The 19,910-nt window shown below is 42.1% G+C and overlaps 2 protein-coding genes across 2 annotated transcripts; one reads left to right on the forward strand and one right to left on the reverse strand.

Moving 5' to 3' along the window:
- Window positions 1–1,136: 1,136 nt before the first annotated feature.
- ndufs3 (NADH:ubiquinone oxidoreductase core subunit S3) lies at window positions 1,137–7,185 on the forward strand. The gene is made up of 7 exons (XM_053419084.1): window positions 1,137–1,233; window positions 2,864–2,926; window positions 3,101–3,198; window positions 5,694–5,843; window positions 5,928–6,053; window positions 6,372–6,491; window positions 6,889–7,185. The coding sequence occupies exons 1-7, from the start codon at window positions 1,179–1,181 to the stop codon at window positions 7,057–7,059; spliced, it is 783 nt and encodes a 260-aa protein (XP_053275059.1). The 5' UTR covers window positions 1,137–1,178; the 3' UTR covers window positions 7,060–7,185.
- Window positions 7,186–11,828: 4,643 nt separating this feature from the next.
- c1qtnf4 (C1q and TNF related 4) lies at window positions 11,829–13,782 on the reverse strand. Its single transcript, XM_053425971.1, has 2 exons — window positions 13,498–13,782; window positions 11,829–12,650 (listed from the first exon to the last, which is right to left on the reverse strand). The coding sequence occupies exons 1-2, from the start codon at window positions 13,723–13,725 to the stop codon at window positions 11,829–11,831; spliced, it is 1,050 nt and encodes a 349-aa protein (XP_053281946.1). The 5' UTR covers window positions 13,726–13,782.
- Between the last annotated feature and the right edge of the window lie 6,128 nt (window positions 13,783–19,910).

Here is a 19,910-nt window from a genome sequence, read left to right on the forward strand (position 1 = left end):
GCTAGTAGGTGTTAAAGACCTAAATCAATAAAAACTAAAATCTGAGTCACCATGAGCAACGTGTTGTCAACCAGCAAAGCTGATTCTATTAATCCTATGAAATAGGGTTAATAATCGAGTATAGATTAGAAGTAGAACCCTGACCAGGCTGCAAGTATCGAGCACTGACACAACCTCAAAATAAGAGGAACTGTATGAAGTGTCCAGCTCAGTTTGTTGCTGTAGATCAAACGAGCAGCAGAATGATGATCTGCTGCCGTTTGGTAGAGAGGCCAGATTCCTGTAACGATGACATCACTTCTAATCGCTTCTTGAGCTTTTTCTACACGGTTCTTTGAAGGAAACAAGATATTTATCTTAAGCCTCTTGGACTGAAAATAATTCCAGAAGAAGTGAATACTCTCAGAAGCACAGCTTGATGCAGCAATACCCAGATGCTTGATAGCTGAGGTAATGAACTCTAATGTACTGGTGGAGTCCCACAGCTGGTTTAAAGATCTATGGGAACAACTAGAGCAGGTAAACACGTTTCAATATCTGGGGGGTTTATTGACACGAGCTGCCTTGGAATGAACATATCAATAACATGAAGTCAAAATGCAAGATGGTGCTTAATGTAATGTCTCAAAGGGTTTGAATGAGGAGCTTTGAAGAATATATATGTAGCTTTAATGAGATCAGTGATCGAGGGGTGGGGGTTACAGGTCAGCAGCAAAAACTGTTAAAGAGACTAAATACTAAATCAGACACTGAGTTAAGACTTAACCCTAAGTGCTGTGAGGAGAGAGAGACGAGGGGAGGAGAGAGAGACGAGGGGAGGAGAGAGAACAGCATCAGGTTTCAGATCGGACTAGTTGTAATGAAAACAATAAGAGTGTAAAGATGTTATTATTTATAGCAGCAACACATAATAATAGTGAGAATAACACTGTTGTCTGAGGAAGGAAAATAATCAAATATCAAATAAAGCAAAAAGTGTACAGTCAGAAATATAAAGAAAAGGAAGCAGCTGAGGAAACGAGTTCCACCTAAAGAATCTGTTCAGTGTTGACGAAGGGAAATATTAACGTTACGTTCTTAAAAGAAACCGGATCAGTGGAGGCTTTAAGATCAGTCCTCCGTCCACCAGGGGGCGAGAGAGCGCGCACAGCGACTTGTTCCTGCAGAGACACACAAACATGGCGGCGTCGCTGATGCGGTTTGTCCGCGGTGGCTTCGGGAGAAGTTTGAACAGTAAGTCGATCCGAAACCGACCTTATCTAATTAGTAATGATCGATTTGTTTCGAGTCTGTTTCACGGCATCGAAAAAGAAACCGACACAGCTTCAATCGTCAGATGTTTCCGGTTTGACCTTCGAGCTAATGACAGCTAATGCTAACGCTAACCTGCAGAAGATGGACTCTTGTTCTTTCTAACTAATGAGTTTAAATCCAGTTCTCTTTTTAACTTTGTGGATATGAAACGTTTCAGAATCAACGAGCCTTTGTTTTGATTATTGTTTCTCTGCTTCTTCTGTTGCTCAGTGGGTTCAGGGTTGATTTAGTAACAGGGTTGATTTAGGTTCAGGGTTGATTTAGTTACAGGGTTGATTTAGTTTCAGGGTTGATTTAGTTTCAGGGTTGATTTAGTAACACGGTTGATTTAGGTTCAGGGTTGATTTAGTTTCAGGGTTGATTTAGTTACAGGGTTGATTTAGTTTCAGGGTTGATTTAGTTTCAGGGTTGATTTAGTTTCAGGGTTGATTTAGTTTCAGGGTTGATTTAGTAACACGGTTGATTTAGGTTCAGGGTTGATTTAGTTTCAGGGTTGATTTAGTTTCAGGGTTGATTTAGTTTCAGGGTTGATTTAGTTTCAGGGTTGATTTAGTTTCAGGGTTGATTTAGTAACACGGTTGATTTAGGTTCAGGGTTGATTTAGTTTCAGGGTTGATTTAGTTTCAGGGTTGATTTAGTTTCAGGGTTGATTTAGTTACAGGTTTGATTTAGTTACAGGTTTGATTTAGTTACAGGGTTGATTTAGGTTCAGGGTTGATTTAGTTTCAGGGTTGATTTAGGTTCAGGTTTGATTTAGTTACAGGTTTGATTTAGTTACAGGGTTGATTTAGTTTCAGGGTTGATTTAGTTACAGGGTTGATTTAGTTTCAGGGTTGATTTAGTTACAGGGTTGATTTAGTTTCAGGGTTGATTTAGTTTCAGGGTTGATTTAGTAACACGGTTGATTTAGGTTCAGGGTTGATTTAGTTTCAGGGTTGATTTAGTTTCAGGGTTGATTTAGTTTCAGGGTTGATTTAGTAACACGGTTGATTTAGGTTCAGGGTTGATTTAGTTTCAGGGTTGATTTAGTTACAGGTTTGATTTAGTTACAGGTTTGATTTAGTTACAGGGTTGATTTAGGTTCAGGGTTGATTTAGTTTCAGGGTTGATTTAGGTTCAGGTTTGATTTAGTTACAGGTTTGATTTAGTTACAGGGTTGATTTAGGTTCAGGGTTGATTTAGTTTCAGGGTTGATTTAGTTTCAGGTTTGATTTAGGTTCAGGGTTGATTTAGTAACAGGGTTGATTTAGGTTCAGGGTTGATTTAGTAACAGGGTTGATTTAGTAACAGGTTTGATGTAGTTTCAGGTTTGATTTAGTTTCAGGGTTGATTTAGTTACAGGGTTGATTTAGTTACAAGTTTGATTTAGTTTCAGGTTTGAATTAGTTTCAGGGTTGATTTAGGTTCAGGGTTGATTTAGGTTCAGGGTTGATTTAGGTTCAGGGTTGATTTAGTTTCAGGGTTGATTTAGTAACAGGTTTGAATTAGTTTCAGGTTTGAATTAGTTTCAGGGTTGATTGTGAACTATCGTCTTCTGCTCTTCTCTCAGTTGTGAGGAGTTCGTGTCTCCAGCAGCAGATCAGACCTCAGAGCTCCACCACTGAAACCAGTCGTGAGTACAAAGTCAAACAATATGGCTGAACTACTGATGTCGTGAAGCTCCTGTTCATGCTTCTCATGTATCGTCATCAGGGTCGGACCAACAGACCAAAGTGTTCTTAATGAATGAAATAGAGAAGTTGAGCAGCTGCTGCATTGTTCTTATCAACCTCTGTGCTTCATGCAGCCACCACCAGGCCCTCGGACGCCATCGCTCACAACCAGCTGGCAGCGTTTGGAGAGTATGTGGCTGAGATGATGCCCAAATACATCCAGCAGGTCCAGGTAAGAATGTCGGAGACTCCGTTCACACCTGATGTCGACATCTGTCCTGAGTGACTACAAGTGGTTCAGGTCTGAACCTCTTTGTATTCAGCACGTGTCTTTAGTTCTGATCACTTAGGCATGTTGGGCCTCTGTCACTCACGTGTGCGCTGTAATGTTCTTACTCTCCACAGAACATAAGTGTCATAAAATTCGAATCATTCTAAATTGACAGGCGCGTGTCCGCTCTCTGCAATTAGCAAACTGTCACGCCTCTATTTCTCCATATAAGGACATCGGTTTGTCATGAAGCGAGCGGCGTGAACAGAGAAGTTGAAATTGAAGGCGTCGGAGGTGGAAGACACAAAAGACACGTCCTCACTCCGGAGTGTTTTTGTCCATTTTAAAACCAAGGACAGGCAAAGTGCTATTAAAAGAAATTAATTCAAATTCAAGTTTCCCTTTTTCCTGTGAACCAAGAACTGCTGATACTAAAAATCAGATATCCATTTTTCCCTCTAACAGAAAGGACAGGGAAACTACAGTCTTCTTCGGACTAAATAATTTTGATTCAAAAAAGACGTTTGTCAGGCAATAGGATAACATTATGCTTTTAAAGTCATTAAAAAAAAGTTTAAACCATATTTTTGTAATGGATTCTAGAATCCTGCTCACAGGTCTAACCCTAACAGGCTGTCTCACTCCTCCTCTAATGCTCGAGGCCTGATCCATGGAGCAGCTCCACTGTACAGATCTTGCAGGTCGTTTTTTTTTGGGCTGTTAATGGTGAACTATTGACTTCCTGGTACGCGATGGAGCGGACCTCGCCATTGGTCCATGTTTTGTCGCTATTGCACATGCACGACTTTCAGAGATGGGAAGGAAGCGAGATGGCTCACTCCTCAGCTACTTCCATCAGCACCTCGGGTAAAACAACGTTAAGTTCAGCTGCACGGCACGAAACACACGCTGTGACGTGACCAACGAATCATTCACAAGTAAATTGTCGATTAGTCGTTGCACCCCTAGTGTGAAGAGGGAAACACACAAACACACACAAAACACACTACTGCAGACAGAAGAGCTGCTCCCGCAGATTACGACTGAACGTGGTGTTTGAACTTCACCTTCACCTTGTTTACCCAGAAACATAAATATGAATTCAGCAGGTTTTTATAGAGATGAGGGTGAAAAGGCGTCAATTTTTAATATTTAATGCATTTGGTCAATGCATTAGTAAATGATTGTTGTTCATCTACTACTTTATCTAAATCAATGGAGGTTTAAAACACTAGTTTGTTTGGCCTATGTCTCCCTAACCCTGGTGACAGCCATGGAGAGAGGAAGATGCTTTCGTGTTGTCCAGACTTCCAGAGCTCGTCCTTCAAGTCAGCATGTTCTAACCCTCAGATATGGCTTCAGGAACTTGCATGAATGATCTTTTGGAACTTTTTTGAATCTTCAGGGGTCTCATTTATAAAAGAGTGCGTAATATTCATACTAAAAGTCTACGTACGTACAAAAGCCGTAAATGGTGGACGCAAAAGAAAGTTCAGATTTATAAAACCGTGTGCACGCTCACCTGAACGCGATGTTCGCTTCATAAATCAAAGTCCACCTGGAAACTTTCGTACGTGGATCCGCCTCTAGCTCCGCCCTCCACACGCCCACTTTACACCATAAATGGTCAATGCAAGGCACGGCACGAATATCAAATGATGCTGCTGACCAATGGGCTTCCACCATGAGTCAGACGGAGTGACGGCATCAAGCGATGAGAAGAGGAAGTGAAACCCTGACATCGAGGTGTTTGTTAGTGAGGTGAAGAGCGACTTCATGGGACAGCTGTGATGTCACTAATAAAGGAAACACACTGACACTCTGCCGCTGCTGTGGATAACACAATGTGTGGATAACACAATGTGTGAGATCACACTTCACTGAACCCCGCTCCACTGTCACGACCGTATTTATTTATTTAGAGCATCGGATCGATTCCCTCACATCAGTGGATCTTCAGCTCCTCTGGGAGGTTATTTGGAAAGTTTCTTCATCTCTTGTGAGTGATCTCCCCTGAGCTCTGTGGCCTGATGCTCAGTCACGTTCACTGCAGTGATTTGATGATACATGCACAGTGTTAGAAGATATTATTAAAAACTATTAATGACTCGGCTCCGTAACTCTGCTGTTAAATTGAATCTGATCGTAATTTGCTTTAAGGTGTTCTACATATTTTTAAATTAAGAGGCTCGTGTGGAGCAGAACTAAGATGTTGGTTTTAATGTAAATGATGAATTGGATCAATAATCTGCTTCAGTTCATCACCTCACGTCTGCAAAACGTTCGTACGCATGAGTCAGAGTTTGCGTAGAAATACGAAGTTAGTTTTTTCTAAATCCCAACGTTTGCGTGTGAAGTGGCGTACGCACGTTTCAGGTTATAAACGAGACCCCCGATGTCTTTACTTGTCAGTAAAATAAACTATTGGACCCCCCCCCCTGTCTTTCTGTGTGTAGGTGACCTGCTTTAATGAGCTGGAGGTGATGATTCACCCTGATGGAGTGATCCCCGTGCTCACCTTCCTCAGGGACCACACCAACGCCCAGTACAGGAACATGATTGACCTGACTGCTGTCGACATCCCAACACGGCAGAACCGCTTTGAGGTAGTTTGTCTCAATACACACACACACACACACACACACACACACGTGCACATTTCCTTCTAACATGTCTCTGCTGGTTCACAGATCGTGTACAACCTGCTGTCGCTGCGCTACAACTCTCGTATCCGAGTCAAGACGTACACGGACGAGTTGTCGGCGGTGGACTCTGCAGTGCCCGTCCACAAGGCCGCCAACTGGTATGAGAGGGAGGTGAGTGGCAACCTGCAGAGGAGGAGTAACTGGTTCCCATATTGGGAGCTAAAGGGTCTTGAGGACATCGGTGATGTCGAGTGTAAAAATGAAATAGCATGAGACTTCATTTTTCATCCAGAAGACAGTGATGGACGGATTTGCCAACATTTTTAATGTGCAGTTGATTTGTGGTCAGAGGTCACGAGGTTTGCTGCTTATTGACTAATTAATGTGTCTTATCCTCATTGTGTATTCAAACGTCTCACATCTCAGTGTCGTGTTGGGTTCATACTGGCGCTGAGCAGAATGAATGAAAGAGTGTTTGTGTGTCTTCAGGTGTGGGACATGTTCGGTGTGTTCTTTTCCAACCACCCAGACCTGAGGCGGATTCTGACAGACTACGGCTTCGAAGGACATCCCTTCAGAAAGGACTTTCCTCTGTCGGGATACGTTGAGGTGAGTTCAACCTGTGACAGCGATCAGCTTCCTTCCTCCACGTGGGATTTCATGTTTCCTTCAAAAGATGAATGGAGGAGGACGTCAGTGACACGGATGGAAGCTGTGGATAAACACTTATAATGAATCCAGGGTTTCCACATTCTTTGAAAATGCTTCAGTTTTTGTAGTGAAGAATATTTGATGTGTTGATTATTGATTTCCACTCAGTATCTTAACGATATTTATCTCTGTCTGAGAGGAAACACTTCACATCGTGATGTTTTAAAATTCATCAAGATATCGACAATAAAATCCTCTCACAGTCTCTTATTTTTACATTTTCCTACAAGACCTCAAAACCCTGACCCTTTGAAATTCATGAACACATTGAAATGACTCTAAATGACATCTGCAGGTCCGTTATGATGACGAGGTGAAGCGGGTGGTGGCCGAGCCCGTGGAGCTGGCGCAGGAGTTTAGAAAGTTTGACCTGAACACGCCCTGGGAGGTGTTCCCCGCCTACCGAGAGCCCAAAGACTCTGCTCCCAAACTGGAGGCCGGGGTCGACGCCCCTGAGAAGAAGTGACGTCCTGTTGTGTAGTCTGTAGAAACACAAACACACAACATGCTCTGTTTGTGTCATTGTGGGACTCAATACCCTGAACAACCTGAAATATTTATGTAAATAATAATAAAACGATCTTTAAATGAATTTAGTGGAGCCGTGGTTTGTATCAACAAATACCAGTGAGATTTGATGCCAGTTGGTGGAAGCATTATGTTGTGGGGTTTTCCAGTCTGTCTGTTCTAACCCTAATCAGCCAGTGGAACCCATTCTATTGTGAAAGCCTGCTCACAGCTCGCTCAGTGTGACCTCACTGATGTGATGGTGTAGGCTTGCTGCTAGCTAGTAGATCAAAATGGATGACATACAGAGAAAGTAGTCAGTGGTGAATACCTAATGGAGTCGAGAGCCCAGTCGGACGTTTGGGACACGTGTGGTATTAACAGAGAATTGTCAATGGCTGTGCTGCTTGTTAACGCTGCAGCTGACTGAAGGCAACAGGCCGTCACTCTGCAAACATGACTTCTGTAAAGAACCATATTGTCACTGCATTAACAACAAGTGGGAGCTGACTGAGCGAGTGCTTTGCACTTCACAGTGGGACTGCAGCAGACCTCAGACCAGCTGTAAGTACTCGGTGAAAGAGTTCTCCAACTGGTGTAGGGGAGAGCGGGGTAATGTGGGACATTTTTTACATTTGCTCACCTCTAGGAGAGCTAAAATGATATATCAGTAAAATGTACACGTTTCCCATTAATTCAGGATGTTTTCTAGAAATGGAAATGATCAGAATGTCTTCAGGACAAAAAGCAGTGAAAATATGATTGTTTTTAAAAAGTGGTCTTGTGTCCCACTTTACCCTGGCTACTTTTTCCACTTTAAAACTACCATAACAACACATATAGTAGTATATAGTTAAAATCCCGACAGCTAGATTGACAACCACTAATATCGGACTAGTAACAGAATCATGGGGATTGGTCAATTAAGCACATTTATGATTATTATGATTCATGTGATCTCTAGCTCACCTGCACATTGTGTCTCTGTCCAATCGGCAGGGACAGGGATATTGTTTTTCTCTGCGTATTGAAATCCCAGTTCACGGCTCTTAACTGGAGCAAGGCCATGGAACTGGTCAGCTAGTGGTTTCCAGTGTTTGGCTCCTCCTCCATCTCATCTGTGAATATTCTCTTTACCTCAGCTACTGCACCCCAGGCTACTGGTTCTACTTTCCCTTTCTCTTTTTTCTTTATGAATCTTTTGAGGGTTGTCTTATCAATATTTCTATCCCTTCAGCTTTTCTTAAGGACTTCTTTCCTTCATGACCTCAGCGGCTGCACTCTCCATCTCTGCGAGGGGTGTTTGGCCCCAGGTTGTCTTCAAAATAAAACATATATAATGTAATATAACACTAGAATATGTTTAAGACTAAACTTAACTTGTGCTTCATGTCTCACTCTCTTTACCCCACAGCCACCGTTTTAGAAAAACAACATCTCTTAGCATTCAGGCTAATCTTCAGCTAGCATCAATCACATGGTTTTATATGTTGGAAGTTCATCAACATGTATGATATAAGTTTTTATACCTGATTCAATTTGTTTTGACACAACAGTTGATTAAGTTCAAAGCAAGAAAATTTACTTTTACATGCAAAAAACACTTTTGTGTAAAAACATACTTTCCACAGAACCAACTTCTCCTTCATGGCAAGGGGGGGGGGGGGGAGGGGCTTGAAAACATAATGGTCACATGACCTAAAATGTGTTCCGTTGCCTAGATACAGGGGGTGTTTCACATTACCCCGCCCTCCCCCACATGACTGACAGGTGTGGACAACGTGGCCTCACCTTCTGAACACTGCTTCATCCCTCACCTGCAGAAGATGATTTATCTGAGGAACCTACAGGAAGCGTCCACGGAGACATGTTCTACATACGACTCTGGAATCAGCCGGGATGATCCGAGCTCTTCTGGAGGAGCGGGGAGAACTTTGGGTGACATAACATTTCCATTGTGATTTAAGGTTTTGGAGGTATCTAAATTCACAAGCTTATTGTTGAAGCAGGAAGAGGTGGAACAGAAAATTAATTTATTTTCAATTCCTCCTATTCAAGCATCTATTTCCTGCTTTGAAATTCTTTCAATGGTTATCAATAAAATTCCTTTGAGCTTTTTCTGTTTATCTTTTAAATATTTATTTTTTATTAAATTGTATCAAGGTGTTTGATCCGGTCGGCTCATGATTCAGTAAATAATGTAAATCTCTTGGTCCAAAATGGCAAAATGTTATTGAAGCAGATTTCAGTCAGTTGTACAAATGTACCATACTGGCCTCACCCAGCAGATGGCGCTGTAGCACAGAACATAAAATCAAAGAACGATGACGCTTTAAATTCCTCTGAATGTTTTTTTTATCCGTCATTTTTTCAGACTTACAGACACAAAACAGTCCAGGCTGTTTCTACTCTTTTATTCTGGCAAATATTTGTACACGTAAGAAATACTCAAAACATTTCAAAGAGTCAACATGAGCCAGAAAACTGAAAAGGTCCAATGGTTTGTTTTGTTGAGGGAAACAAAACATTTTAAACCACGTCTGCTCGTCAAAGTTTACAATAATTCAGAAGAACGAACACAGACCAGAAACATCCGACACATTATCACTGCACAGATAAAACTCACTGATAAATCAAACACAGGTAACAGGCTGGGCCTGTGGAAGCTGTTCAGCAATCATCATTTTTACTTTATGTATTTTCAGTTACGTGCATGCATCACACAAGTGCCTCAGAGTGTCGCTCAGCTTGAGCCATTTCACGCTCCAGGAGCTTTTCACTTATTAACAGGAATCGATCTTGATTCAAAGAACTGTGTCCGGTCTATTTTTGATTTAAACTGAGACAGTCGCTCAAAGAACAGATCAAAAACATCTGGATGAATCTGCTTCAGTGTCGTGAGCTCCTCTATCTGGTTTCCTACTGAACGTCTGATCAGCCAAACCAAAGAGAGCTGTGTAGTGCACTCATTGTTTCCCACAATGCATCACGAAGAAGGGAACAACCGCTGCTCACTAACCGAGCAATATCTACCATCATGCATTGCACTTAGGGTGGAGAGAACTTCCCGACCTGTCATACGAATGTAACTACGTCACAGCTCAAAGTTTATTTCTACATTATTTTTTTATCTTAAAGTATTAATACTAAGTGTAACATAAATGTTACAAATTTAGTGTGTGATTTTCCACCTTGTCGTTGCTCCACAGCGAAGCTGGACCCACATTGAATCTTTTCCTTCGATAATTCCATAAAACGAAGTCATATCCTCTTCAGCAGGTGTTTCAGAAGTAAAAATCATTTTCTTAATAGAGATTTATTTTAATTCGACTCCCCTCAAGCTATGAGATTTCTCCTGTAGAATCCATAAGTTCACATATCAACCGTGTTATTCACGATGTCAATGAAGCTCGATTCTCATCTCTGATTGGTGGAGTTGCTGTTGCCATGGAAATGTAATGATGTCGGCTGTGATTGGATGGTTCCATCACGTTGAGAGAAACCAGAGTCGATAGAAAGGATTCACGATGGATTATGGAATGTTTAGTAGTTTTTTGCTCTGAATCCAATGTTTCATAATTCATCTGTAACCGGCTTCCAGACTGAAACTCTTTTATAGGATTTTATGAGACGTCACTATATATATATATATATATATATATCACACGAAATTTACTTCCTGAACCGGAGCCGTTCTGAAAGTGAGTCATCACTGTTACTATTACAATAAATCTTCTGCAAATCACATCATTACCACACAATGTCGTCCATCTTCGTTTTACAATCTGTGTGATGAACCCAAACACTGAAAGATGCTCAGAGCTCTGTGGAGTCAGGTGATGATTGTCTGTAAGAAACCAGTCCGTTGGTCCAGTGTTCAACCAACACACTGATCAGAGTAAAGTCAAAGGTCCTTTAACCCGAAGCAGAAACTAACCATCCCTTTAAAACCGTGCTCTCTCTCTTTAAGGACTCGATTGGCCTCCTTTCAGTCCAGTGATGTTTTTAGATTCCCCCCCGCCCCCCCCCCTCAGGGCTCGCCATCTGGACAAATGAATTAAACGCTGCTCGGATCAGAAGTTAAATTATGGTCTGGATCCCCTCGGGCTCAGAGGTGGCATGAGGTTAAAAGTTGGATGGAAACTCAGTCTTGACTTTTTGGTCGAGACTCATTTTGACACAAATCACACAGTTGATGATCTCATAGTTTTCACTGGTGTCGAAAGACGTGAAGTCAAGTTTTACATAAAAGCAGAAACAACAAGTCTTGACGAGAACAAATTCACTAAACAGAAAATTTCACTGAAAACAGTTATCTCCTCATTTCTGTGTCTTTTAATATCCACTGATCATATGAAGTTTGTCTTCTACAAAGTACATGTAACTCAAATTTGTCTCTAAGTTCTAGACTTAATTTTCTTTCCAGGATTTGATGGTGGTTCGTTTTGGAGCTGGCACGAAGTCTAAGGAGAGTTCAAAGGACACAGAGGTGAGCAGGTAACGACTGAGTTTTCATTATGAAGTGAAATATTCACATTACTGTTGGTTCCTCGTTAGGTGAGATGAAGTCCGATCCTGGGAACTCTTCTGTGAAGCTCTGCGCTCAGTCCCAGCTCCCTGTCACTTTGTGAAGGAGTTCATATGAAGAGGAATCTCCGGCCTTCTGTGGGGACGTGCACACTTTTCCATCTTCAACACAATGTTCAGTCCCGAGCCCATGTCCTGCAGCTAAGGTTTCTTATCTGCAGGTGGTTGGCTGGTAGTGGCGGTGGGGGGGGAGTCAGGGTAAACCAGGAAGCCAGTGAAGGTGATGTACTTGGCGTGGTTGCTATAGGCCCCGAACCCGTCTCTCTGGTGCGAGTACAGCCAGACCGTGTCCCCTGGTTTCAGCGCCAGCATCAAGCTCTGACTCTGCAGGGCTTTCTCTCCCTGGCTGTCGTCGTAGATCATCGCCTGCACCTCCAGACGGTTCTTCATCAGCTTGACGGACAGCGTCTTCTGTGGCAGCTTGCCCACGTTGAAGGAGAAGTAGTACACGCCAGGAACACGGCAGGAGAACACGCCCTCCGTGATGTTGAAGTCCGCTCCAATGTTGACGAGAGCTGTGTCGAAGCTAACGGGCTGGTGCTGTGGCAAGCCCACCTGGTCCACTCCCACAATGCTCTGGGTGCGCCCCACCGAGAAGGCAGATCTCTGGTCGTCCTCGTTATCCTCCTGCTCCTCCTCCTGCTCCTCCTCCTCCTCCTCCTCCTCCTCTCTATGTTGCAGCTCCCTCTCCTCCAGCAAACCTCTGGATCCAGACCTGTCATCTGTGGCCTGGTTACTCTGCAACAAGGGGACGCTGTCCTGCTGGGGCTGCTGGGAGTTGTAGGCGGGAGGCGGTTGGTGATGGTGCGTCTGGTAGTCGTAGGTGTCGGGGTAGATGAGGTAGCCGTTGAAGGTGGTGTAATGTCCGGTGTTGCTGTAGAGGGCATAGCGAGGGTCACCGTGGAGGCGGAGCCAGACGGTGTCACTGAACTCCAGCTGCAGCATGACGCTCTGGCTCTGCACCTGAGGACGGAGACACACTTTGTTATCCCAACACAATCCCATCATCAGCCCCTCGTTCAGAGGAGTTCGATGTGTAATCCCTTCTGTTGTGCGTTCATTTCCAACACAAACACACTCTGATAGGAGCCACACTGTTGTTCTCTGAGTCAGTCGAGCTCTGACACGATGGAAGAACCTTCCTCAGAGGAAAGAAACTCCATCTGAACAGAACTCAGCAGATCTTTGTAGCAGAGGTTTCACTTGCACAGTTTAAGTCAGCACTGCTTTTACAGCATGTGGAGTCAAGGAGAAGAGCCTTGTTTCTATTAAACAGTTTATCTGAGTTATAGTCACTTAAACATCTACGTAAAAACCAGCACAGGAGCTGGTGGAGGCAGATTGTTCCTGATTTCCCCTGATTAGTCGTTAACAAAGTTTCTGTTATTCCGTTCCTCTTGTAGCTTTTATCAAACTAAACTCAAACGGGAGTAAAGTTTATCAGGATCTATTTAAACTCTCGTTGCGATGATAATAAAGTTTGTGTCATCTCTGTGTTTTTAATGGAGCCACAGAGGAATCAGAAGAAAGTCGGACAAACCGAAATGCTTTTTTCACAAACTTTTATTTATGTGGTTTGGTTTGTTTGTTTTCAAAAGGCAAAACTTTAGTTTTCTCTATTTTAATCATATGAATCCCTTCTTATAATACCTTACTGTATTATTGTTCTTTTTAAATAATTTTCATGTAATACTTTATTATATGTATGATATTTTTCTTTCTCCATCTAATGGGATTAATCCTTGATAAAGTTTGAGCTAAAACAGAATCATTCTAGCAGCTAACTTGTTGTGTGAAGACGAAGTCGCACCTTCCTCTCCTCCCCGGCGTTCTCCTCGTACACGATGGCCTGCACCTCGTTCCTGTTCTTCATCAGCATCACCGACAGGTCTTTGTGTGGAAACTTCCCCACCGTGAAGGAGAAGTAATACGCCCCCGGGATGCGACAGTGAAACACGCCCGTCTTTGGGTCAAAGTCCGCGCCGATGTTGACATAGACAGTGTCAAAGGTCACCGTCATCTTAGGGCCACCTTCCATGCTGGTGGTGCGTGAAACTGAGAAAGCCGAGCGTGCTTCCACGTCGTCCAGGAGACGGGCAAAACACCAGACGCCGGCCGATTGGCCGAGGCTCAGAAGGACCAGCAGGGCGTTTCCTGAGAGCAGCATCGTGTCTGTAGAACAACAGACAATTAGGAATCAACTTTATTATGACAATTTTCTTATTTCAGCGATTAAAACAACTTCCGATGTGAAAAATAACATAATGACATTTTCCAGGAAACAAGTACATTCTGTACAAAAGTTACAATTATAGTGTGCTCTACCAAAACTTAACTTCAATCAATCAATCAATCAATCAATCAATCAATCAATCCACCATCTTTCAATCACAATTCATTTGTATTGTCTCTTATTCCCAGTTTGTCTCTTATTCCCAGTTTGTCTCACAGATGTAAACAAGGATCAACTTCCTGTTCTTAACTCAACACGAGTCAAACAGAAACTCAGTGATCAGTGATGAAGCTCAGTCCCATGTGAGGATCCTCTCCCAGGACACACACGTGCTGATGGAACTGAACACAACAACACAACAACACAACAACACAACAACAGGATTCACTACATGAGAAGAACCAGTTTGTAACTTCATGTTTAAAGTGTTTATACATAAAGTCTGATGGAGATGAAGGAGCAGATGATCTGAGGAGGTCCTGATGGTAGAAGATGTGAGGAGACATGTTGTATATGAAGAAGTCTTGAGTCAGCTGACAACATCAGGATCCACTTATGTTTCATCTTGACCAGGTCTATGAAAGAAGTAAGTTTCTGGATAATTGACTTGACTTGTCATTTTTATGTCATTTGTATTTGTTGTAATTGTGGTATATAATGTGTATATATATATAGATAGATAGATATATAGACACTAACCTTACCACTTTGAGATTCAAAATCTTGTTTTCACATTTAATACAAGCACAAATGTAAATAATAAAATAAAAAACAAGCAGCTATTCAAGAGTCTGAACAAAAAGTAAAAGTGCCCATAAATATTACATTTGATTGTAGATGTTCAAAGAAAGGCTTCGGTGCTCGATACTACAGATTCACTTGTTGTAAAAGACACAAACACACACATGTATAATATAATGTATTATAATATAATAGTTTGCAAGACATTTTATCAAAATATAATGTAATATAATATAACATGTTTAAAGCGGGAACTGAACTGAACACTTGTTTTCAAGTAAGCTCAGACTTGGTCCTCTAATTATTAATGTCAGCAACATTTCACACATCTTCTCTCATGTTGTCCTCATCTTTCCGTCTGGATCATAGAGCGACGCTGCTTCCAGAGCCGCATCGTGAGAAACAAAGACGTGAGGAAGGAGCTGGACGTGTTTACAGAGCAGCTGAAAGAACAGTTCTTCACTTCTACTGAGGTCAAGATTCCTGTGTGAAAGTAAATGAACTTATTACAGCTCGACTATCTGTGCAAATCAAGCTGACACTCATGTTACATTAATATAGTTTACAGACTATTTCACTTTAACCACACTGACCTCAAATCTGCTCGTGTGATGTCATCAAGTGTCCACAAGCCCTCAGGTTCACATTCCACTGGACACGAGCTCATTAATGTCCTGAAGTGGAGACGCTAGGGGACGTGGATGCATCTTGTCAGAAGACATCGGAGACATTTGTGTAAATGAGCTCGTCTCCAGTGGAACGTCAACCTGAGGGCTGGTGGACACTTGATGACATCACACGAGCAGATATGGAGGCATGTTGTGTTTTTTCTGTTGTTTTATTACGTCTGAAGTCTTTGTCACCATTGACTTCAATTGTATCGGATTATTAGAATTACTTCTGAAACCCCCCCCCCCCCCCCCCCTTCTATCATAGGGGTGAGTAGATGATCAGTGCATTTTCATTTTTCAGTGAACTATCCCTTTAAAGGAAACATGGTTCTAAATAATGATCTTATAGAAAATGATGCTTTAATGTAAATCAGACAACAACAATAATATATAAAGTAATTCAACCTTAAACATATAAATAAATGTCCAGAGCGGTAAAATGCAACACACACATTAATGTAGCAGTAATTCATATTAAAACTAGATGTGGTCTTGATTTTTTTACTGGAGCATAAGCTTGTTTTAAATCGAGTGGTTACTTGTACTTAAGGCACAACTGATGCTTTGTGTCTGAATACTTTTTGCCAACTTTTCTTCATGAATAAGATCATTCTGTTTTTAAATATCCTAAAGAAGTCAAGGCAGCAGTTAGACTTGTTCATGTAATGGAGGCTTTCACTGAGAAGCAGTGTTTGTCTGTGCAGCAGTTTGAACGAGTCATGTTGATGGACTGTCCTCCTCCGAGAGTTTGAAGCAACAATGAGTGGACGCATCAAACAAGCCTCTTCCACAACGAGCCCTGGGGGGGGGGGGGGGGAACACAGAGCTGAGCAGAGGAGGCCGTGCTGCTGGAAAGTCGTGTTCTGGTCAAGTTTGACTCACAGACGGGTTTCACAGCAGCATGAGGTTTGCAAACACACGTCAATATAATCACATTGACTAACGTGTTGGAGTCATTTCAGAAAATGATATAAAAATGAGAAATCAAATGCAGTATTTTAAATTTGGTTTTAATTTAGCTTTATGTGGAAGTAGCTGGTCAGAGAACCTCCATCTGAACCAGGGAGAGTTCATTGGAGCAGCTGAGTCCAGTTGACCAGTTACTGTCCCGTGATTCAACGGCAGCAGAGAAAGTCATGATGGAGAAATACGTGAGACAGTAGAGAGACAGAGAGACACATGGACAGAGCTCAGCTGCCAAGCAGAGTCCATTCATGTTCAGTTTCTGAATTTGTGTTGCTCAGTTAACAACAGAAAGGATGTCAGAAAGTCAATGGTTTGTTTCTGCTGCTGCTGGGAGACCCTGCTGGCAAATGTTTGTCAAATATGGTTTCTGTCGTTTTAGTTCGATCTTATCACACTGATGTTCAAGTGTTCAGAGGAAAGTGTCCTGGCCTCGTAGGGCATGTGTCCAGTAATACAGCTGTGAGGGTTGGAGGGTCTGAACTGGAGGAGTCTCACATGAGCAAAGCTCGTGCACACAGAGTGAGGGCGGGACCATTTCAATGTCATAACTACACCTGACATTTTATTGGATGGAGAATTTCTACAGACTTGATTTAGAAGCAGTGTGAGGAGAAGAGCTGAAGCTGAGCGAAAGCTTTATAATATCTGAACGTGAAATCAATAACTCCTGCTCTTAGACTGAAAGAACACACTCTGGAATTAAGAGAGGAAAAAAACGTAGAGGTTTGTGATCATATCTGTAAGACGTCGAGGACCTATACTGCAAATCAGGAATTATTCTTTTACTTTATGCAACAGTCATCTCTGCCTCCCCAGCAGGAAATTATTTCAGCCATCAAACGCATCATTTTATTGTGTGATTGTGATTATTGCAGTGATGGAATTCAGAGTCTGTTGAGGCTCAAATAACTAATGTGTCCTTTTCAGAAGAAGACAGAGACGGTGGCGTCGTGTCTGAACACTGTTCAGTTGTTTGTCTGTTTTCACAGCTGCAGATAATCTGTCATCTGAAAAACTTTGTCTCCCAAAGATCAAGGATTATCACGGATGTCAAAACGTGCTGTATTTTTAGATGATTGTCTTTTCTGCCTTAAGCCACTACCTCGTTGTTTATTTGAATGAAAATTTAGAAATAATAACCATATTCAACTTGTGTTACCGGTTGGAACAGAGTGAACTGAACATACGGATCATTACTGTACAGTCTGGATCAAATCAAGCTGACTCTCTCTCTCAGGTTCTCCTTCAGATCTGTTGTGTCTAAAAATAGAGGAGGAGAAATGTTTGTGTCCCAGGAGACAGATCAGGAACTGGTGATGGAGATGTGGATGAAAGGAGGAGATGGAGAGAGAAGAGAAGGAGTCGATGATAAGAAAGAAAGATTTTGAGTGAGAGTGGATTTAGATGCAGGAACTAGTTTGGCTTCATGTGAAGGTGTGAGTGGCCTATATACCTCAGCTGTGTGGGTGGTAATGTGTGTGTTTGCGTAGCTCTTGCTGCGTGGGTTACTGTCGGTGAGTGTTTTGTGTTTCTGTGTGTGTGTCTGTTCCGATTTGAAGTGTTTTGTGCATTTGTGAGTTTAGCATGTGTGTTGCTGTGTGTGACTTTGTAATTATCTGCTCTATTCCCCCCCCCCCCCCCCCCCATGCTCATGTGTGGGTACAGTGTAGATGTGTCCATGTAGAGCAGGACTTATTGATTTCACATTCAGATTTTTAAAAGCTTGCACTCAAACCCTCTGCTCCAGATTCTTGTGGTATGATTTTTTCTGTTTATGCTCAAACTGTGCGCTTGCACTCAAATCTTGTGTTGCAGCACAGTGCCACACCCATGAGGGCGGGGCAATTACAATCTCAACACCACACCTGGTATTCTATTGGTTGGAGAATTTTAACATTGTTGCATGAAAGATTCAAGAGCAGATGATTGGTGCAAACAGAAACAGTGTGGACTCGAGGACAAGCTGGACGCAGGGAATCTGTTCAGTGAGGACACGCACAAAATGCTTGTCACTGGGAGTGGGTGACAGGAGAAGGTGGGTGTGCAGTTTCCTCAAGTTCTCATTCAGGCTCCACCCCCCACTCCTCCAAATATGGTTGCTTCTGGTTTAAAAACAAGATGGCGCTGGACAGAATGTCAAACTGAGGCTTTAAAATGGCAGCTCAAAAACAGATCGGTGACATCATTACATGTCATTATATTACACTACACTACATTACATTGCATTACATTACACTACATGTCATTTGGCTGACGCTTTTGTCCAAAGCGACTTACAATTAGTACACTCAACATTTATGAGTGGTGCCGGTTCCACCACCAGCAGTGAACGCACCACGATACACTGTTGACCTTGTTGTCTTCGCAGCTGTTACAACTTAAATTCTTAATTTATATATATATATATATATATATATATATATATATATATATATATTAGGGCTGCTCGATTAATCGAAATTTTATTGTGATTTCGATTATTGGGTCAAACGATCTCCAAACTTCTATGATCGAGTTGAAACGATTATTTGGCATTTTCTTCGAAAGAGAAGCGGATGCACAATTCACCCTCACTCTCAAAAAATACTAACAACTTTTTGAAACTAACACTTTAGTAGCACTTAAATAACCCCAACCCTACTTATAGCACTTTGTAGTTTTGCTTTATTTTGAAGAAATTGTACTTTCTTGATTCTTGTCGTCCTCGTGTTTGATGCACTTGTTGTGAGTTACTTTGGATAAAAGCGTCATCTGAATGAAATGAAATGTAAAGTAATAAATTTCTCAGCATTGAGGATACCATTAATCCTGACCAAATCTCCAACTCCATTTGCAGAGAAGCAGCCTCCACCATGCTTCACTGCTGCCTGCAGACTCATTGTTGTACCGCTCTCCGGCCCTTGAGTGAAAACACTGACTTCTTCTACAGCCAAATATTTCAATTGAGTTGAGTCACTTGGCCTTGTTTCCATGTCGGAGGTTTGGCTTATTGGCTGCAACTCTTCCATGAAGACCACTTCTGATCAGACTTGTCCGGACAGTAGATGGGTGTACGTGGGTCCCACTGGTCAGTTCTGAGCTGATAGCACTGCTGGACATCTTCCGATCTCGAAGGGAAATAAGCTTGATGTATTTTTCATCGGCTGCACTAAGTTTCCTTGGCCGACCACTGCGTCTATGATCCTCAACGTTTCTTTGTGCTTCTTCAAAGAGCTTGAACATCTGAAAACCCCAGTGTGCTGGGAACTCTTTGTCTGGGAGAGAACTTGCTGATGCAGTAGAACGACCTTGTGTCTTGATGCTGTGCTCTGTCTTGTCATGGTGTAAGACCTGGGACATCCAACTGTCTTCACAACCTCACATTGGAAACATTGTTCCTCACCCAGTGTTAAGCCTCCTACGCAGCTGCTTCTGTTTCAGTTAATGACTATGTTTCAACCTACATGTGAAATTGATGATCATTATGTTTGGTATAATTGGTTGATCATACACCTGACTATAATCCTATAAAATCCCTGACTCTGTGCAAGTGTACCTATAAGAACTGCACTCTATATATATATACAATGATATAAAGATAATTTCTTAAGTATTTATCTGGACATGGATGTT

This window comes from Pleuronectes platessa, chromosome 1, assembly GCF_947347685.1.
Source record: "Pleuronectes platessa chromosome 1, fPlePla1.1, whole genome shotgun sequence".
NCBI lineage: Eukaryota > Metazoa > Chordata > Actinopteri > Pleuronectiformes > Pleuronectidae > Pleuronectes > Pleuronectes platessa.

Bases quoted from the DNA above. Each gene is read 5' to 3' on its own strand.
- c1qtnf4 (XM_053425971.1), bottom strand. From the start codon at position 13,725: ATGGAAGGTGGCCCTAAGATGACGGTGACCTTTGACACTGTCTATGTC. The intron at 12,651-13,497 runs GTGCGACTTCGT...CTCCGTCCTCAG, and splicing joins ACGCCGGGGAGGAGAGGAAG to GTGCAGAGCCAGAGCGTCAT.
- ndufs3 (XM_053419084.1), top strand. From the start codon at position 1,179: ATGGCGGCGTCGCTGATGCGGTTTGTCCGCGGTGGCTTCGGGAGAAGT. The intron at 1,234-2,863 runs GTAAGTCGATCC...CTCTTCTCTCAG, and splicing joins CTTCGGGAGAAGTTTGAACA to TTGTGAGGAGTTCGTGTCTC. The intron at 6,054-6,371 runs GTGAGTGGCAAC...GTGTGTCTTCAG, and splicing joins CCAACTGGTATGAGAGGGAG to GTGTGGGACATGTTCGGTGT.